Raw genomic sequence first — 14,660 nt, forward strand, 5'->3', positions numbered from 1 at the left:
TGAAGACTTTGAAGGAATTTTATACAAGTCATTTAGTTTATTTTGTTGCAAACCGAAATGATCACGATATTGTGATGTGTGTGAGTCTGATGAATAATTTCCCTGTAGAAACCTGCTGTCTTCACTTAGAGACTGAAATGAAGGTGATGGATAAAATAATTAACACTAAAAAAAGGCCTCACTTTAAATTCTAAAACATCAGTGAGAATTCATTCATTCATTCATTTTCTGTAACCGCTTATTCCGTAAGGGTCGCGGGCTGCTGGAGTCTATCCCAGCTGACATTGAGCGACATTGAGCGAGAGGCGGGGTTCGTAATTACAGATAAGGGCGGAGGACTGATGGAGAGCTGAACATTATGATGTCACAGTGAGGTTGACCTTTGACCTTTTGGATATAAGCTATCAAATATTCTGTTGTAATTAGCATAAGAATCCCTGTGTTATGGCCAAAAAAATAAAATTTTCAAAGTATTCTTGAGATATTGCATTTACAAGAATGGGACTGACAGGCAACATGAAAACATAAACATAAACGGAGGCTGTGGGACTGTTTCTTCTGTGGGGGATAAATTAAAAATGTCTGTGGACACACCTGCCACAGGTCTTCAGGACCCTGTGTAACACTCCATCAAGTTGTGCTGCTTAAATTAAAATAAACATGTATCACTTTAAACATGGGTTTGGATTTCCCCTGTCAGGTTCTAGTCATGGCACAACCAGCAGAACTTCATACCTAAAGCAGCACTGCTATGAGGTTATTTCTGGTACAGGTGTTGGCTTAAATCCAAAATTGAAAGCATTATTGTTTTAACCTTCTCAAGTCGAGAATGTGCAGCCAGTTAGACTGTCTGGTCCTGCTGTAAAAAACAGTCACACGCCACACTCAAAGTCTGTGTTATTCATGCTATGCATTTCTGCATTTTAATCGAGAATCAGATCAGAATCACAATCAGGATGTTACATTACTAAAATAAAATTACTCAGTTACAACTAAAAGCACTGGTGTTAGAAAACAATTTAAGTAAAAGTACAAAATATTCTTGTTGAAAACTACTCACTGATGTTTAAAACATTATCAATAGCAGTCAATCAATCAAAGGGGTTTCTGTTTCTCCAGATCTTCAGTCTAAATTCCTCTCAACTCTTGTACCAGCCTGCTCTGTTTTCTTCAGGTGTGTTGGTTAAATCAGTGTTGGTTGATCTATAATGTGGGTCAAATGAGAGAATATGCACTATCTGCACAGACAAAAGGCTGTAGACATTATACAATATATCAGTGGTTCCAAAACTGGAATCTGTCCAGTCATGAACTCTCGCAGAGCTCTGGATCACATCTTTAGACGGTTCACACATCGGAATCCTCGCTTTCAGGGGTACATGGTGGTTTGCCTCTGATCAGAGAAGGTTCTCAGGGATATCCAAAATTTGTTGGTGAGCAGGAGATCAGGGCTGAAATCAGGAATTCTGTCCTGATTTGGGTCTGATGTTGGACACACTGACTGACACACAACAAACACGTCACATTTAATGACCCCTCCTGTCAATACTGGCATGAGGCCATACCTTTGTGGAGCAACTATGGTGACATAAATGGGGAGTAAAATTCCACAGTGCTGTCTTGCCTTGGGAAACTTAAATAGGTCTGAGGTCTGAAGACCTGTGTGTGGAAACTCAAAGATAGAAGTTGTTACCACATTTCGGAAAACCCCTGTGTTGTCACTGTACAATATGACGGTATCACTTCACTTCCAGTATGTTGAGGAGAAAAGATAACAGCAACCAGTTCCTTTTTCTTTATTGTACTGGTAGGTGTGAAAATGTCTGTTTGAACTGCCTGCACCTTACCTAAGAATAAACAATGCATGTCTGAACACGTGATATCTGTTACCTGATCAGTAAGTTGTCCATCCAGTTCAGTGTAGCTCAAAGCTTTGGAGGTTACACTGAACATGATCGTTGCAGAAATCTTACTCTTATTTGTTAAAAAGAACATGGTGCTACAAGATGCCGAAAAATTGGATTAAACTTTTAATTGAGTGTTTGCTGCTGTCAGCAGTTGAATGTGGTAAGTGACGTTTCATCAGTGCTGCTGCTGAATTTTAAAGTGTGCTGTCAACTGTAGCAGCAGAGACCTGTTTGTCTCTACTGTCTCACACTTACTGCTTTTTGATTTTTTACAGTAATGATAAATTTGTTGTCCTTCTGACTCCTCCATGTGTTTCTGATGGCTGAAGTTGTTTCTTTGCAGATCAAGATTCTACATGTAAAGAATGATTATAAACTAATACTGGTGTGCAAACACCTTTTAATGCTGCAATATCAACCTGCAGAAGTTCTTAAAACTGCTCATTGTTTTTTCTCTTCGTTTTTTCATCTTGGTGATGGTAAATTTTGGATTTTGTGGTTTAAGCTGATCACAGAGCAGGACCTTTATTTGTAACTGAGTATTTTCACACATGGTGGTTTTGCTGTTTTTACTGTGACTATAAAGTAAACACCTTGAGAACTTCTTCTCACCACATTATTTTGTGTTCTGTGCTGCCAAGAGAACCATGTTCACTGCAATTTGATATAGAATGCAATAGTAGTCAAAAAAAGAAAAAATCATCATTAATCATAAAAACAGAACAGATTAGGCAATATCAGGCCTGGAATTTCATTATTGTAAGGGGCCAGTTCACTTGGTCTTTGGTGTTATGAATTTTTTGAGAACACACATCCACATCAACTGATACTTTGACACACTCATAACCCAAAACTCAAAGAGAACTAACCTGATAATTTAATACTGAGACTGTGGAAATACTATTCCAGCTAAAATGCTGAAAAATGTTGATCAAAGCCCAAGATGATGTCGTCAAATGTCTTGTTTTGTCCACAACTCAGAAATCTTCAGTTTACTGTCAGAGAGGAGTAAAGAACCAGAAAATATTCACATTTAAGAAGCTGAAATCAGAGAATTTTGAGGGTTTTTTTTGTTTAAAAAATGACCCTAAAGGATTAATTGATTACCAAAATTGATCCAGATTAATTAATAGTCAATTAAAGATTAATTGTTACAGCTCAAAGTGTTTTATGTTTGTTGTTAGCTTTATTAGTTTGTCCAGTTGTTCCTTCCTTTGTTGTGCACAATTCATTGTTTGATTGATTTAAAGACAAAAATGGTGAAATTTCCACCCACTGAATCATTCTTTCAGTCGAGGCCATGATAATAAGTAGGCATGGTGCATGATGAAAAAATAAGAGCAACCAGTAACTTTTACAGTGCAGATGGACATGGTCAAATCTATATATATATATATATATATATATATATATATATATACCTATATTACCCGCAGGACAAAACATGTTGCAGGGTTCTGGTCCTGTTCTCACTGTCTGTGTCTTGATAAGACAAACATACTTTTCAATCCTGTGTTCAGTGGAGCTTAGAGACAAAGAGAAGACTATCTGTGGACACATCTGCCAGCCTTACAGCACATCTGTAACATTCCATCAAGTCGTGCTGCTTGAATAATAATGTACCAGTAAAAACATATTACTGTTTCACTGTATGTCATTCTTTGCATCATACTTCATAAGATGCCACAGGTATGAGATTACTGGTGTTCCTGTAGGCGTGTCTGTTGTGAATATTCAAAAACAAATCCAGGTTTACCGTAAATTGCCTGGTCCTGCTCCAAAAAACAAGACTTGTTGGTTCAGTCCATCACTGGATTCCCGTAACTTTCATATTTCTCTGAAGGAATAAGTGCCAAACCAACTTTGTTAAAACACTGAAGGAAATTGACTTGAAGTTTAAGAAGACACTTTGAGTTGCAGTCACATGTATAAAGAGATGAGGGAAACATGAGCTGCAACACAGGACAGATTTCTATTTGTCCAGAAGTGTGATGTCCTGATGACATCCCTCAGCCTCAGCTCTACTTTATGTTTCATGCTAAGATATTAGCTTACTAACATTTTAAAGTAAGATGGTGAACATGCTAAACATTATTATTAGCATTTAGCTCATGATGATGCTAAAATAAAGCTCAGTTGGTCACTATAATCGTAAAGAACAATGTCTTGGTTTGGACCAAAGTGTTGGACAGATGGACAGAGATCCTTAAAGGACAGGTTCTATCTTAATACAACACACAACAAACACAGGCCACACATGTCAAATTTAATGATCCTTTTTGTCCACACTTGCCATGAAGTGATACCTTTGTGGAGCAACTACACTGTAATAAATGGGTGATAAAATTCCTCAAGCTAAAATATGAATAATGAATTAGACAAATCAGTCGGGTATCAACATCCTGAGTCATGTAGGTTTATTTTGGGTTTTTGTCCTGGCAGCAAACCTACATTACAACATGAAGTTGTATTGCTTTGCCAAGAAAAATGTGTGAAAAAACAAAGAAGTAATTCTTTATCAACATTTGATTTGTCTAATTCAGACAGCTGATGTCTCTGATTAGCTTCATGTGAACGTCAGAATCTCAGCACCACCCTGATCAGCCAACAGGCTTCTGGTGAAGCTTTTGTTTCTTATTTAGACTTTAATGCTTTGTTTACAGGCTGGCTAGTGCAGTATGCTAAAAAATGTTTTAACTGCCTGCTCCATACCAGTTTGTCAGCAGGGTGACGGATCATGTGATATCCGTGTCCTGTTCAGAGATACCTACCTGTCCATCCAGTTTGTTCAGTGGAGCTCGGAGGTAAACATTAATCCTACCTGACTACAACTCTGCAGGGATCGTGAAGGAAACTTACTTTTTAGAAAGCCAGAAATTGGTGCAACAAGATGCAGATGTGGATTAAACTTTTTTATTCAGTGTTTGTTGAACAACAGAATAGGCAATATCAGGACACACAGGTCAAATGCCAGGACAGCAAAGCAATTAAAATGAAACCATAGTTGTAAGAAATGATGAAATTAATTTAAGGGTTAAGGATGATGATAATTTATTCATCAATTTGTTAATTTTAAGTACCAGGACATTGGAAGTCAGTCATAGTTGAGAGTTTACACTATTTTTTCTAAGGCAATATGGACTTGAATATTTCCTGCATTTAGGGCATCGAGCACAACTGTGTTTTATCCACATGAAAGCAGATGTGTGGTACTGGAGTGCACCTATAATGCGCACATACATGAAACACACACTTAAACTGTGTCTCTGTTTGTGCCACTGTTAGCAAGTTCACATACATTAGTCAGATATAACTGACCACACAATCAAATGTTAGACTGATTTTATGAACTAGTTTAAAAACAATTAGATATAATTTGTAAGTGGTTAATCAAAAGTGATACTGTTACGCCTCTGGTCTAGAGGAACCCTAGACATAATGTGATTTGTAGCTCCCCTGTTCTTCCCACTCCCAAGAAAGTCCAGCAGCACAATGAAGGTCAAAGTATCAGTTTTTATTCGTTTGTCTTGAGGTTGGTTTGTACTGGCTGTGGACTTGCTGTATTCAGGGAGTCTCACTTTTAAGATGCGTGGTCACATGTTTCTATATTACTAATGTAAAATATCTTATCAAATGAAGCATTTCAAAGAAAGAAACATGCATTTTAGAAGTTATTGTGATGAGTAGATTTCCCACAATACTGTTTTGAGTTTTGGCATTGTTGGTCGTACACTGTAGAAAGGGCAAAATTATTGGACAAATACAATCATTATAGTAAATATGAAAACACTGTATTGCTTTCAGCTTGAGGTTTATAAAGGCTGATCTTGTCTTTCTGTCCAATCTCAAGGCAGCAATTAAGTCGAGTGGACCAATCACATTACGCACAAACTCACAGAGGAGGACAGAAATCTGCAGCAAATAAAACAATGAACACATATGACTCAAAGCAATACAACAAGCACAAATATTAAACACTATTTAGTATGACATCATTATAGGGTTTATGTTGGCCGGCATATGGTGGATTTTATTTGTCAGTATCTCATGTAGTTGTTTGGCAGATGAAAATAGAAATACCCAAAATGTCCAAAGGGAAATACTCCAAATATATCATATAAAATATGGTATAGTGAATAACCTCTGGTTGCTTTTGATTCAAAACTGAAGTTTGCTGGATGCTGCACATAGGGCTGAATTAAACAGGGATTTCCAAGAATTACACTAATTAATGAGCTGAGTTGTGCTATCCACAGTACTGAAAGGAGCGCTGCAGGATTGAATTCTGCCATGTTAGAAACAGGCAAGAGCATCTGCCAGTGACAACTGTGTACAGTAGTACAGCAACGATTTGCTTTTCCAGTTGTTTTCTGCAGACTTGCATTCACAGTGAGAGAGACAGACAGACAGAGACAAGCTCATGTGGACTGACTGTGGAACAATGATTAACAAGTTGAGAATGTTTTACATGACAGCAGACAGCAAATTTGAACACCCACACACTTTTTCTCAAAGCAACCACAGAAACTGATACCTCAACACACTCATAACCCAAAACTCAAAGAGAGTCACCTGATGATTTCATGCTGGCAAAGACTGTGGAAACAGCAGTCCAGCCAAAATAGTGAAAAGATGACGTCCTCTTGTTTATCTACAACTTAGAAATGTTCAGCTTACAGAGAGGAGTAACGAAACCAGAAAATATTCACATTTAAGAAGCTGAAATCAGAGAATTTCAGGGGAATTCTTCAAACACGTGACTTTGAATTATTTTTCAAGTCTTTCCTGTAATGATTATTGTGATTATCGATTATTTCTGTCAACCATTTTCTTCATTAATCAATCAGTTGTTTGGTCCAAAAATGTTGATCAGGGTTTCCCAAACCTCAAGATGACATCTTCAAATGTATTTTGTCCAGAACTCAAAGATATTCAGTTTACTGTCAGAGAGGAGTAAAAAAACAAAACATATTCACATTTAAGAAGCTGAAATCAGAGAATTTTGAGGATTTTTTTTTTGTTTAAAAATCAGTCAAAATGATTGTGATCAAAATAGATGCAGATTAATGTAATGATCAATTAATAATAGATTAACTGTTGCAGTTCTAAGTGTTTTATGTTTGTTGTTAGCTTTATTAGTTTGTCCAGCTATTTATTCCTTTGTTGTGCACAAGTTGTTGATTGACTGATTGATTTAAAGTCGAAAAATGGTAAAAATTTCTATCCAGTGAAGCATTTTTTCACTAGAGGCCATGACATTGAATTAGTGTGCACTGTGCATAGTGGGTATGCATGTTTTGAATATTCAAACTGAAATCATGAAGGGTTACTGTTTGAGGAAATGAATACATGATTACATTTACTGTTAGTCGTTTTTGTTCTCCTGTTAGATTCCTGGTTGTGCTGCCAAAAAAAACCTGTTGGTTCAGTGTGGATTCCTGTAAAGTTAGTTTGGCACTTCTTCCTGCAGAGTGCAGAGAAAGTTACTAACTTTGTTAAAGTGTTTTATGTTTCTTGTTGGGTTTATTAGTTTGTCCAGCTGTTCCTTTGTTGTGCCCAATTTACTGATTATTGATTGATTTAAAGGCAAAACATGTTGAAATTTCCACCCAGTGAGGCATTTTTCACTAGTGACCATGATAATGAATTGGCAGCTGTGTGTGCACTGTGCATGGTGAAAAAATATGGGCAACCAGTAACTTTTACAGTGCAGATGAACGTACAAATCTCTGATCCTATTGTTTATCACCCGCAGAGCAGGAAAACTTTGTTCTTTGTGGGGTTATATCCTGAACAGACTTCTGTTCCCTCTGTCTTTTTTGTCCACAACGCAAAGATATTCACATTTAAGAAGCTAAAATCAGAGAATTTTACAAAAGTATGTCTGCAGATGACCTATATAACTTAATATAAATATAAAAACATAAAGGGACCACAGCATTTAGCCTTACCTAATCCTGAATTCTGATGTCCTAACAATATCACATAAAATGAACATTTACACATATTTTCCTAAGGCTATGGCTCAGCATTATCTAAAAAAGTCATTTGAAGACCCCCAAAAAACCCTGCTTGAGAGAACTGAATCATACAATATTATGCTTTTTCATTTGTTGAAACTAAACTTTGTACAGCAAAACAAGCGTTGTGGTGGAAAACAGTTCATATAAAAAGTAACTCTCAGTAAAACCTCCTAAGTGTGCTTAATTTCCCTGATCTAGCTTGATATTATAACTGCATATTGTCATTTATGGGATATCATTGGCTATACAAAGTGCCAGTTATCTGCAGGATCTGTTCCAATCGGCTCTGTCTTTACATGGTAGAGCTCAGACTCTCACTGGCTATTGTGGGCTGTGAACAGGCAATGGAAGATCTTACTGGCTTAAGTCAAGTGTCAATTAAACGGTCAGACTGCAGCTGGAACTACTGCTCAAGTAGTTTTGTTTCCCAAAACTAACAAAAGTGCAACCGTTTCAGAAATGGATAAGATCTCACTACACTGGCTGACAAGTTTTACACAAAAAGAGCCCAGAGTTTAAGTTTTGACCCTTCAAATGTTTTTTTTTCTTTGTCAGGTTCCCACTCTCTTGAGTTCCTGTCTACAGGACGTGTGCAGCCTGGAGATCATCCTCAGTTTGAACAACTAACAGTATTTGATGGAGTTCCCATCTCTTACTGTGACAGCTTTACAAGAAGAGAAGACTTCAAACCTTCTCTGGAATCTAAAAACTTACCCAAAGACTGTGATGAAGCAAGTTATAATATTTTAGAATCTCTTCATGAGATTCCACGATTTCTTAACAACACAGTGTGTAAGTTTTTACAGTTTTTGTGTTTGTGACGTGATTAAAATTTGGTGAAGGGCTGTCTGATATCTAACTATGAAGCAAGCTTTCTCTGTCTGTCTGTCTGTATGTATGTATTTTGCCTATCTGAAGAACAACTCATCTGATCTTCTTCAAACTTGCCATGTGTATTTCTGGGGATCCAAGAAAGTGCAGTGTCCAGTCTAGTTCAATGTGGACACAACACGTTCAATATTAACACATCTTTAATAAACAGGTAAACAGCTGCTCTGTAGCAGTGGGGGATGGGATGTATTGACATAATGATGTCACTGAGTAGGACAACAGCACATCTCAAACACGTCTGCAAGTGTCTGTATAGATCAGAACAACACATCTGGGTTCTTTGCTCCTGCGTATATTGTTTTGTCCATTTTGGGGTGAAAACAACCACTTTAATTTGATGGGTTGTCAATACAAAATCTGAGGTCTTTGCCAGTTTAAAAGCATAAAATAAGAAAAATGCATCACTACTGAGCTATTAAGAGCCTAAATTCTCTGGCCAGTAAAGTGAAAAATCAAGCTGTGTTTTTGCTGACGAACAACTGGCATCATTACATTGACAAAAAAAGAAATTGCTAAAATAAAATAAATAAAATTGGTTTGATTTGAAGTGTTTCTTCATCACCCCATGTAAAAAGTAATTTATACTGTGGGTGCTATGGTAACATAACCTTATGCAACGTTGTTATTCAGCCACTTTTTCTGTTGACTTCAAAGAGATAGTTGAGCCAAAAATGATAATGCTTATGCTGACTGAAGGTCAGTTATACTGTTTAAGTTCACAAAACACTGCTGGAGTTTCACAGGAAAACAGTGTTGCTGAATCTCCCAAACAATGGAAGTGAATGGTGACCAGTTTACAAATGGCTCCATACTTCTCATCTGGTGTAATCCAAGTGTCCTAAAGCCCCAATATGCCAAGATGACTAAAAAAATGTTATTTACACCATGTTTTTGGTCTGAATCTTCACTGTAGATCCTTTGCTTGGAGCCACGTTCACATTCACATGCACACTGTCGGAAGTGGGTGTGTGTGTTGTGACAGTGTGCAAACAGCATGTCAGGACTTTAGGATACTTGGATTACACCAGCGAAGCAGTATGGAGGCATTTTATGTTTTTTTTTCCAGTTATTTTTTACATTTGAAAACTGGTTATCATTCACTTCCATTGTTTGGGAGATTCTGCAACACTGTTTTCCTGTGAAACTCCAGCAGTGTTTTGAGGACTAACAAAATAAACCCATCCTTAAATTGGAAGAGGATGAGGTGATAATGACTGAATTTTCATTTTTGGGTGAACCTTTAACAGTCATGTATGAGTTAGGAAATGGTTTAAACTGACGTTAGACTTTTGTTACCATCTATAATTTGTTTATTTTTCTGACACCACACTGATACAAAAATACATTTGCCAGTTATCTTATATACATGTGACTCCAGTAAGGAAATAAATCCATGTCATGACCAATTTAAGTTTTAGATTTTAAGTCGAAAAACATAATAATTCTTCAATCAGAATCATCTGTGTCACAGCAACTCTTTTGAATTTAAGCTGATCAGGCATCTGAAAAAAGGGCCAGTTATTAATAATATAACACAGTGGTAATGTGGAAATTAGATGATGATGATTAGATAATTGAATAAAACATTAAAATATTAACATTTACTTTCGTTCATTGTTAGCCTACATTAATTGAGTAATAAAAAATAACCTCTAGAATAGTTGGTAAATTATTCAATAGAATCATTAATTAATCCAAAAAAAGTTGTTAGATTACTTGAAAAAGTCAAGCAGTTGGCTGATTCCGAACACCCACCTTTTGACCGGACACTAGTTGGGCACTAAAACCAAAAAAAATGAATCTTACTTTCTTACTTTACAGATATTGTACAGCGTCGCCGTGGCTGCATCCTGTCAGCCAATGGGAATGTCTCTACTTTTGAAGCCTGGGCAGTGAATGGGATGGACTTCATGAGCTTTGACCCTGAATCTAAGACATGGACGTCCCACTCTCCCTCTGCAGAAACACTTGAACATCGTTGGAACAACAAAGATGAAATGAATTTTGCCTTTAGACACTTCATCAGACACCAATGTCCACAAATGATCCAGAGAATTAAATTAAGCTCAACAGACAAAAAAACAGGTGAGAGCTGGAAGAGTACGATTACTGTCCAGATAAAATCCAGACATGCACACAGAGAGAGACTTTCCTCTCTGAAGTAGGTAGTGGATGATGTGGATGGTGCTACATTAACCCTGATCATAACCTCTGATACTTTATTTCTCTGCAGAGCTCCGTGTATTTGCCAAGCCCTCTTTAAACACAGACCAGGCACTGCTGAGGTGTCACGTGACAACTCCTGACAAATCAGTGAGCTCGGTGCATCTGATTGGAGACAGGGCTTCCAAGGCCAGTTGGATCACTGTAACCAAACCGATGCCTTCTGAAGACGGATGTGTGATCATCAGACTGACAGCTGGGATCTCTCTGAGAGAAAACACCAATATGTACGGCTGTAGAATACAAACAGGAGGTCACAACATCAGTGTCTTCTGGGGTGAGATTTTTGATTTCTGATAACTTTCACAGTGAATTATCAGGTACACCTGTACAATTGAATACAATCTGTTGAATCAGAGTTCCTGATATCCTGTCCCTCTCAATATGCTGGAATCAAACCATGAGGCAGTCAGCTGCTACAGCTGCTACACACACAGATGAAGGTGACAGAAGGTCTGGACTGAGAGGGAAAGGCACGATTATAAATATTTCTGCTACATACTGACTGTGGTCAGTGTCAGTGGTGGTTTCAGGGGCAAAAATCAAAAAAAGGACACCAGTTGTATGTGGTTGGACACCAGCGTGGCAGACATTGTTATATTTAAGGTGAAACAGTTGCAAATTGTTTTATTGTACAACAAGTACTACAACGCTGTAATAAAAACACACTAAAAACTATTTAACTATTTACAGTTAATAGAGGTCAGATATTTTCTAGAATGAAGCCTGTATGGCACTAATGGCACTGATTTCTTAAGTCTGATCTATGAACAAATCAGTGAGCAAGTGAATATTTTATTCTTGTGTCTAGTCATTCTCATGACCCACCCCATATGAGATTATTCAGACATATTAACTACAATCGTCTAATCCATCGTCATCGGCTTCATCCAAGCATAAACATCTTTCTAACATAAAGTATAACCTCACTCCTTCTGCCTGTGGTTGTGTGCATTTAGCCCAAGCTTTCCAACTCTACCTTTGCTTTTTGGAAATCATTTTCTCATTTACTCATTTACCCCCAACAGACAGATTGCAGAGAAATATTTCACTGTCCACTCTGTTGGATGATAAACCAAGCAGCCTTACATCTGAGTTCACAGGGTTCTCACTCCATACCTCCATTAGCTGACAGTGCAGGTGCAGACTTATGAAGCTCCAAAAAGAATTAAATTGCTTGGTTGTGGAGGTGTTTGTTTTCCTGGAAGTTTCTGTAACCCCATATTCCCACATAGACGTGCTTGATACAGTTTGGAATATGTAGAATAACTCAGATCTTTCAGCACACCTCCCAGAGCCTGACCTGCAGAGTCTGCTAGAACTGATGTTCCATGTAGAAAAGACATGCTTTCATCAAGATATTTATATTTATCTGTAAACTCAAGTTGTTTCTCATCAACATGAAATGAAAAGTACTCCTTACTCCATGTGGTTTTGGAAAATGCATAACTTGTCTTTTCTTTTCATTGATACAAAGTCTTCATTTTTTACACCATTCAGCAACACATGACAATATTATTCATAAATCTTCCTCATTTTCTGACAGCAAAATATTATCACCCATGTAGAAAGAATATTTGTAAGTTCATGGCCACATGAACTCCCTTAAAATTAATAAAAACAGCAAATGTTGGTGCGTGACAACCTTCTGTAAGATATTCATTCACCTTTACACATGTGATAGGTTTCCTATATAAAGAGTTAACAGCTTGATAAAACCTTCCAGTAACCTGTATTTGGTAAGGCTTAAATTTTAGGAGCTCATGATCAACAAAATCAAATGACTTGAAAATCAGTAAAGCGGGCAAATGTAAGCTTATTGTATTTCAGTCTGTTTCTAATCACTGTACATACTGTATAAATATAATCTATACAGGATCCTCCATTCCTGAAATCGTTTTAGTCCACTTCTAATAGACTGTTTTGTTTTAAAAACTGTACTAATCCATTATTTAAGATGGAGGAATATAATTCATATACAATACCCAATGAACTAATGCCACAGTAATTGAATTATCTCTGATGAAGTGGTCAGAATGGACTTTAAAGATCTTCTTTCATTGCAGATGGGAATACTCTTGACGGCAGACGGCTTCTGAAACTCGATTGGAGAATTATGACAATCTTCGTAGTCTGCGCTGTTATGTTTACAGTCACTTTTATATCCTGTGGGACAATATGTTTACTGATATGTGGTAAGACTTTCAACCAAGACTTTTTACTTTCTGTAATAAGACCTTAATAAACTCACTTCTACAGGTAGAGCTACACCAGTACACTGATAATATATTATCTTCTCCTGTCCACACACTCCATCTCATTCATCCACACAGACACACTCTTTATTTCTCTCTCTCGTTCTCACATTCTCTCTTTGTCTTTCTCTCAGTTATTCTGCTCAGTTTGGGTATTAGAAACATTAACAATTTATGTATGTATTTATATAAAGTGTCCTAACTGTGATTCCATTTTTCATTGTAGTCAAGAAGAAGTCCCGCCATCCTTCAAAAGTTGATCCACAGCTGATGGAGCAGTTTACCTGGATGGTGAAGATTGTTACGTCTCCAGATCTGCAGGGGAACTCGCAGTGTGCAGAGGGAAGCAGCGAGTGGGATCATTGGGCAGCAAGAGTTACATCAGCAGATAAAAACTTCTATGATCCAGAATTTTTTGCCAATCAAGTTAAGGGGGCACTTCGATAGTAATGTTAGGAACTGAGAGGGACTTAAAAAAACTGTAAAAAAAAAAAAAAAAAAAAAGAAGTGGCTTAAAATATCAACTGTAAACATCAGGTTTTACTGTCAGACCCTCAGAGATGTTAAAGTAATGTGCATGCTGGACACTACTTTATCATGGAAATTAATGAGTGCAGTATTTCAGACACAATAGCCAAAAAGTAATGGCTTCATTTACAAAAACGGAAGAAATAAAAATGATTTTGGAATATATTGCAAATTCAGCCTTCAAAGATAGTGCACCGACGTAGAGTGCACAAATGGGTTGAGATTTTGGCCACAAGAACACAGTGCAAAACTTGTGCGGTCTTGCTCTAAATCTTAAAGGTTTCAATTTAAATCATATTGCAATAAAACTAAAAATACCTCAACTGTCAAGCATTATATCACATTATATCATTGCATTATGTACTTTATATAATTAAGTCAACATAATTGAGTGTATTATTTATGCTGGAATGCTTGGTTTGTGTACAGATAAACAGCTTCAACAGCCAATCACAATATGATTTATAAACAGGCAGCAGACTGCAGAGAAGGACTCTCTATAACAGGGCTACTCCATTGGTCGCCAACGGGCCACATCCAGCCCGCAGAATGGCCACTGATGAAAGAATGGCAATATTTATACATTTCCAGTATTACAAACTGGCAAAACTTCTGGTCTTTCATATAAATAAACTTAATAAAATAAAAAAATCCCTACAATATTGTTGTAATTTCGATAAATATTGATATTGAGGTATTCGGTCAAAAGTATGTCGATTTTTTGTCCATATCAGCCAGCCCTGTTCCCCAAGAATGTCTCACAGAGTGGTGCTTGCTCAAGTACCAGAATCACTTTGCAAAATCTTCACCTTTAAGGCAGATTCATACTACAG

The 14,660-nt window shown here is 37.1% G+C and overlaps 1 protein-coding gene across 1 annotated transcript; it reads left to right on the forward strand.

Moving 5' to 3' along the window:
• The first annotated feature begins 1,888 nt into the window (after positions 1–1,888).
• LOC146311393 (major histocompatibility complex class I-related protein 1-like) lies at positions 1,889–13,790 on the forward strand. Its single transcript, XM_084742601.1, has 6 exons — positions 1,889–2,067; positions 8,486–8,722; positions 10,643–10,906; positions 11,055–11,321; positions 13,111–13,239; positions 13,526–13,790. Exons 1-6 carry the CDS (start codon positions 2,007–2,009, stop codon positions 13,744–13,746), a joined length of 1,179 nt encoding a protein of 392 aa, XP_084598727.1. The 5' UTR covers positions 1,889–2,006; the 3' UTR covers positions 13,747–13,790.
• The last annotated feature ends 870 nt before the right edge of the window (positions 13,791–14,660 follow it).

This window comes from Lutjanus erythropterus, chromosome 18 (genome assembly GCF_056507025.1).
Source record: "Lutjanus erythropterus isolate fLutEry1 chromosome 18, fLutEry1.hap2, whole genome shotgun sequence".
Lineage (NCBI taxonomy): Eukaryota > Metazoa > Chordata > Actinopteri > Lutjaniformes > Lutjanidae > Lutjanus > Lutjanus erythropterus.